The 7,358-nt window shown below is 41.4% G+C and overlaps 1 protein-coding gene across 1 annotated transcript in view; it reads left to right on the top strand.

The window, feature by feature from the left end:
- Positions 1 to 7,358, top strand: part of dvl1b (dishevelled segment polarity protein 1b) — a 41,084-nt gene that overhangs the window by 15,758 nt on the left and 17,968 nt on the right. The window contains exon 4 of the mRNA XM_072666176.1: positions 5,123 to 5,232. Coding sequence (XP_072522277.1) covers positions 5,123 to 5,232 — 110 coding nt within the window. The remainder of the gene's footprint in view (positions 1 to 5,122; positions 5,233 to 7,358) is intronic.

Below are 7,358 nucleotides of genomic sequence, written 5' to 3'. Positions count from 1 at the left end.
GCTTTTACAGACTGTTCCTTTTGATATTTTGATGATGTTTACAAATTAAGTTAAAAAAAAAAGGTAAGTCAGCCTGTAATATGAGCCCTTTAACTTTATCCAGCTTTCATTTCTTACCCGTGTAAGTGCAGCTCACTGCTCATTTGTACTGGTGTTGGCCTATTTGTGGTTCATATGCACATTTATGCCAGTACACCTCCCACCTTACCCTCAACCCACCCACACACACTCCAATATACCTAATACACCTAATATATCTAATATACCTAATCTGCTCATCTGTGCAACGATCTCAAATACAGCTATACAGCATTGTTGTGACTGTAGAAACATTGACAGTAGTGTAGCAGAAAGAGAGAGTGGAAGCCTCCAGCACTGGTTCCCCTACTGGCCTCACTCGTCCGTAAACTGCGGGGCTCAGATAAAGTAAAGAGGGGAGGTAGACAATGTGTGGTATCTGTGCCCTGGGCAGAAAACTCCAGAAGGGTCCTGCGATCATGAATACACTGCCTGGTTACGCAAGAAAGAGGCCAAACATTAAGTGTACTGTTGATGCTCAAGAGACTTTTACAGACACACGGCAATCCAGACAGACCTCCGAGACAGAGGGGGAGAGTGAGAGAGAGTGAGAGAGAGTGAGAGAGAGAGAGAGAGAGAAAGAGAGAGAGGTGTATTAAATTGACTTGATTCAGTTATGGAGAGCTTTTCCACATGAATTAAATGCATATTCACAGTTATGCTTTTTAATTATTTGGAAATTATATTTATTCTTAGTGGAACTATAGCAACTATAGTGGAGCCCTTTTCTTTGGTTTTATATAGAACTGTTTTTACTAAATAACATTTAAAGAGTGGAATTGAGTAAGAGGGACAGAGAGAGGGACAGAGTCCAGTTAAAAGTCATTTTAAGCTGTTTATTAATGCAGTTCCTTTATTTATTTTTTATTATTTCCCCCCTTTTTAAAATAAAACAGCATAATGGATTGTATACACACTTTCACCCCTGATCCAAACTGTTTGTGTCCCTCTGCTCTGTGTCTCCTGGTTGTTCTGTCAGGTTGTTTTGGGTTTCCCCTTGTGCTCTTTAGCACATGGCTTTGTTTGTGTCTTCTCCCTTGTCTCCGCCCAAGCTCCGCCTAGTCATTAGTGTTCCCACCTGTGCCTCCTTTGTTGCCCTGCCCTTCGTTATCTTCCCCAGGTGTACAGTGTCAGTCTCTGTGTATATATAGTCCCTTTGTTCCAGTGTTTCTGGTCTGGTGTGTTTGTGCATGTGTGTTTTCCTTATCAGTTCACTGTTGTAAACATCAGACCTGAAACACTGAAGCAATGGGACCACACACACAGAGACTTCACCTATTCAGTTTATAAAAAATTAGCCCATAAATACTGAAGTTATAAGTCACAACTCTTTATTTTTGAGTGAGGCACAATATAGGGCAGCCAATCAGAACAGAACACATTTACACATCATTTTTAAAACCACAGTAACAAAAACAGCCTGTGTGACAACAAAAAAAGAAACCCATATCTGCCTTTTATTAAGAAATAACAACAACAACAGGACCCAAGGGAGCTTCACAACATTCAGATATTTAGGCTCCTTGTTCACATTGCACCAATACAGACTAAGAAACTCACATATTGATTCCCACTGAACTCTCAATTACCTTTATTTTTGAAAACAGCTTCATCTAATTAGACACTCTCAGGTAATTCCCCAATGCTCAGAGGAGCTGTATTTACCTCTGAGTGTGCAGAGCAAGGCTGTGTCTCAGACTGCACACTGCCTCTACAAATAGCAGGTAAAAGTAGTGCACTCCCATTAGCAGTGCATTTATTAGTGTAGTTAACAGGGCACAGAAGTGTTTGGATTGGGACGCTGCAGGTACTAAACAGAGCAGCATGAAGTTCTGCTGTGGTCCAGATCATTTAGAGCTTTTCATGAAAGCAGTGCTGATGTTTTCTGAGGGCCGCTGCCTGCCATTACTAACCACAGCACAGCAAACACTGCAGCGGTTACAGGCTGTTCAGACCCGAATTATCCACATCACACCCCAGCTCAGATATTTAGATATGAGAATATGGAGTCCGTATTACACTCTGAAGTAGTGTGAAAGTCACCTGCAAGCCTTACCGATCATCCACAAAGACATAAAGTGAAAGAAACCATGAGCTGATACACGAGCGGCCGGATTCACTGAAGTGTCAAAGTAAATTTTCTTTAATGTGACTTTTTTCACTTCATACTTAAGATAAAACTCAGGAATTTCCAGTGGCCTCACTCTTCGACTTAGACTGTAAGTGTGAGTTCAGGGGTCTGGATTCATAAAAGCTTTCCTGGGAAAATCTTTCAGACTTTCTTAAGACAATATTTGAAAAACCCTTTTCATAACAGTTGTATTTAAGAACACTCATATGAACTTCTTAGTGTTTATCTTTCTCCACAGGTTTTTCTAAGAAACGCCTTTGTAATTCTTGCCCCAGATTCAACTAATCTTGGCCTCATTTCCCAAAAGCATCAAAGCACAGAGAAGATTTTTTTCTGGTGTAGAGCGAGCATTACTCTGAACACTCTCTCTATCAGATAAGATTATCTTAACACTAGAATGCTTTTGAGAAACTGAGTCCAGCTCATCAACAAACCCATGTTCAGTTGAAGCGGGTGTGTCAGAGCAGGGGGATCATTCCAGTGTGCTGGACAGGGATACTCCAGCACCAGGGCTGGGAACCACTCTATGACTTGGTCTTCTGCTGTCTGAGTGAATTGAGAGATCTGTCTGCCCTCTTGTGGTCAGATTGTGAACAGCGCCACCTCTCCTAGTCTTTGTGATTATGTAACACTATGCAAGCATGTCCTTAATTTTTTATAAGGATGAACTCCTACTCTTGCTTGACTGCTCACACACTTAAACTAACAGTCATTTGTGTGTTTTGGTATAAACAATAATGCTCTGACAGGAAAGAGTGGTTCTATTTAGTCTGAGTCTGAACAGATTTGCAGTTAAAGGGCCCAAATGTTACATTTTTGATGTTTTATTTTTCTCCTGAGGTTTATTGATGACATTACAATATTACAAATTGTTGTAATACATTTTACATGACCAATCACAGCCTGTCTTTAGCCCTTTGGAATTGAACAGGTTGGTTTAGAGGGTTAAGGTTCATTACTGTGCCACTAAGACACTCTAAGACACTGACACTCAAATGAGTTCTGCTAAGACTCTAATATGTAAATTATATTTATCAGCGTGGTCATGCAAAAATCTCCAAAACAGCAGCTTTACAGGAAAAAAACCCTCTTAACGTCAATGGAAGTCTATGTAAAAAGTAATTATTTATTTATTTGTAATTTTGTTTGTTGAAATTTCCTACTTTCTCTCCACGTCAGTGAACCCACCCGTTCATAGCTCCCTCTAGAAATAGCAATGCTCTTGACACTCTTAGCAAATGTCTCCTCCAATACATGTGAACCAACCACAGCCTCTTTGCTAACGACATCGCTGAGCAGCCAACACACTCAGAGGAAAGCTCAGCGTCTCCAGCTCTACCACACCAGCTAACAGACGGCTGATACTGAATTAATATAATAATACATAATTATCACATTCTGATGCTTATTTTGTACACTCATACAGATAGATATAACACAGTGTACCGCTTGTACGTATGCTGCTGTTACACAAATACCTCATATTCCACAAACAGCAACTGTACAGAAGGAAAAATCCTGTTTAACCTTCAGAGGGGTTTTAAGGGAGTTGGGGATGAGGTGTGGTGGTGATTCATCATGAAACACTGGTGCAGTATACAGAACAACTGCCAGATTCACATTATGGTGAAAATGCTTTTGTTTGACAGTCAGGGATATTATACAGTATGTGTATCTTTGTGTGTATGTGTGTGTGTGTGTGTGCGCATGCATGTCTTTGTTTCTTTACCCAGTATGGCAAATGAGCTTTACACCCCAAAGAAAACTGCAGCATCCTGAGCAGGCAGACGCATTTGTTACTGTGTAGAGTGACCCATTTTCTGCAGTGCATTATGGGTAATGATAGATGGAGCTTCTGTAGGGGCAGATTGGTGTGTGTGTGGATGTCTGAATTATCTCCACAGCTGGGAGGAGCATCAGAACCACAGCTATTTCTCAGTGCAGGTAGATTTCTCACCTTGCTCAGGTTTCTGTGAAGCCTGAGGTCACTGATCTCCAAGTCACACACACATGTTTAGTCTCTCTCCCTCTCTCTCTCTCCCTCTCTCTCCCTCTAGGGGTTTGACTGGAGACAAGCATAATAATTCTGTTTGATAAAACACCAATATATCAGTATTGTTATTGTGTGGAAACCTAGCAACCCCCTCTGTGTTTGTGCAAATATCTCTCATTCCAGGACAGATGAGGTTACGCAGGTCAGTGCTGCACACATGAGAGCGTGTCTCTGTAATTCCACTCTTTCAACCGTAGAAGCTTGCTAATGTACACAGTGCATGAGTTATATACAGAATACTGGGCAATGCATTATGCCAGTATATCTGTATTGTTGCACACAACAGTATTTATTATAGGTATTGTATTAATAATAATATTTTTTATTAGTAGTATTAGTATTGTAAGAATCCCCCACAAGACCAGCCTGACGTTTTGGAGATGTTCTGACCCAGTCGTCTAAAACATCACAGTTTTTCCTGCTTCAGCACCTTCATCACCCTCAAGAACTCACTGTTCACTCGCTGCCTAATAGATCCACCCCTTGACTGGAGCCACTGGAACCAGATCATCAATATTGTTCACTTTACCTGGTTTTAATGTTATGGCTGATCAGTGTATGGAAAATATTATGATGTTGAATTTGATCTGTACAGCCTGGCAGTATTTACGCATATTCTGTATCTGTATGTGTAAGGTGTCTGGAAGAGAGTGTGGGAGGAACAGTAACAGTATCCTGTTTAGAGGCTGATTTATGAGTGTCAGTGTGGAGTGAGTTTCTCTGCTTGTCCTGAGGTCATTTCCTTTCAGATTAAATGTCACACATCTCTGCACAGGTGTGTGGGGTTATGTAAAGTAGCAGGAGTGTGTGCTTGTGTTAGCTAAGGCTTATCATATGCGTGTGTGCGTTTGTGCTTGCAGTGCCAACGCAGTGAGCAGCAGAGATGGCCTGGACACAGAGACGAGCGAATCCCTTCTCAGCCACCGTAGAGAGAGGGAGCGAGAGAGGACCCGGCGGAGAAGAGAAGAACGTGAGTGCTGTCGAAAAAACAAACCAAACAAATGGCATTTTTGTGAAGATCATCAGACTGATATTTTTTTAGCATTAAAGGGGTGGTTTAGGTACTAAAATCTGATTGGCCAAGCCACACAACAAGCTGTTCTGAAGGCCCCTTGCCATGCTGTAACACACTACAGCACCCAGCAGTGAGTAACCTCAGTAAGGTTTCCACTGTAACACACATTGCACAGTGTTTGCAGGAGATGATTAATGAGTGCCAGCCTTCACTGTAACAAGAATCCACAGCCTGTATGAACGAGAGCAAGAGGCTACATATGCAATTAAATGTGCCATAGAATGTTAAATAGTATTTTCCTTGGTATGGTTTAATATTGAAAGTTATGTTCATGGAAGTGGCAAATCTTGATCCTCGAAAACTGTTGCGTCCTCATTCCAAATTAAACAAGAGAAGGCAGTAAAATGTGGGGATTCCAAAAACTGTTTAGTAAATCTTATATCATTAATATTTACATACCCCAGCGAGGAAAACTGCCTGTTTCATTCTAAAAACATATCAAAGAATTGTAAAATGACCATGTAGAATTGCAAAGGGACATTTATTGTCCCAACAAAAGCCACATGTTTGCTGCATAGAAGTCAGATAAGAGTTTGAAACAGTGAATAAATGCATTATGTGGCACTTTCAACAGGAGTTTGTGATTGCTGATTCTGAAAACAGACATATCCCTGATAATAAAAGTGTGCACACCTACACAACACGTTTTTGTTCTGAGTAGACATTACATTACATTATATTCACAGTTTTAATAGTGACATAATTTTCTTTGTTTAATTTTTACATTACAAAACCCTGCCAATTTTACAGGGGTATGTAGCAGTTTTATATCCATTGTAGGTATTCAGTTTGCTTCCATTTCTTGGAAGAATCAAAGTTCCGTCTTGGCCAATCAGCTGTGTTTCGTGGATAAAGGTACAAATGTGAATATTTGATTGTTTAGTTAACCAGTCTTTTAACCAGGGTAAAGTCACTGTCATGCATGGATCCGAGTGACATATAGCTTTGACAAGGTCTGCTACACAACACTGATTGATCTGTCTGGTGTATAGGATCTATAGGAAGTGTTCATGGCTTGATCACATCCTGAGGATAGCCAGCATTTATACAGCTTCCTCTAAAGAGATATAGAACACTGCAAAAGTCAGACACCAGGGTTGTGGAGGTATCTTTGAATTATTAGTCTATTCTAACTAGCTAAGGTTTTCTTGGGTAAATAGCAAAGCACTTTGTAAGTCGCTCTGGATAAGAGCGTCTGCTAAATGCCGTAAATGTAAATGTAAATGGGTTGTGGTGTTGATGGGACATTTCTGTAAGACAAGACAAGACAAGACAACCATATTTATCATTAGTGACAGACACAGATGGAATTTGGGTTCCGCTTTTATCTCATCCGCAATGTGACACACTAATGAAACCCACACAGTGGACAGTGAGCACACATGCCCGGAGCAGTGGGCAGCTATTGCTGCGGCGCCCGGGGAGCAGAGAGGGTGAAGGGCCTTGCTCAAGGGTCCAACAGCTTGCAGAGCCCGGTTATCGAACCCACAACCCTGTCATCAATAGCCCCGAGCTCTAACCGCTGAGCACCACTGCCCCACAAAAAAGAGAAAGGTAAATTTACTCAGAACTAAGTTTTTACACCTCTAGAGTGGCCCTACGGTCTAACTGCCTGTTTATCACCTGAGTGCTCCATTGTCAACCGCCTCCAAATCTGGGGGCATCATGTGAAATGGGAAGTTGTAAATAATACACAATATTTCAGCAGTTTTAGTAATCAGTTTAACTTGACCTGACTTGACATTTTATACGGTCTACATATTTGTGTGAACACACAGCACACTCTTTTCTGCTCTCCATTTGCACAGTCCAGCCCTTTCCAACTGCTGTGTGGATGTGTGGCTAACTCTGGCCACAGCGCCGGCCATTCTCACTGACCCTTCAGACAGGAAACACTATATTTACCCATCGGTCCACCCTGCCCCATGCTGTTATGGCTCCCACCCATATCCTAAGTCGCTGCCTTCACCTTTTTTTAGAACACGGTCTGATCTCTGCTCATATACAGTCTAGCATCCATC

Source organism: Salminus brasiliensis, chromosome 21 (genome assembly GCF_030463535.1).
Source record: "Salminus brasiliensis chromosome 21, fSalBra1.hap2, whole genome shotgun sequence".
NCBI classification, from domain to species: Eukaryota; Metazoa; Chordata; class Actinopteri; order Characiformes; family Bryconidae; genus Salminus; species Salminus brasiliensis.
This window is presented reverse-complemented; position numbering and strand designations above follow the sequence as displayed.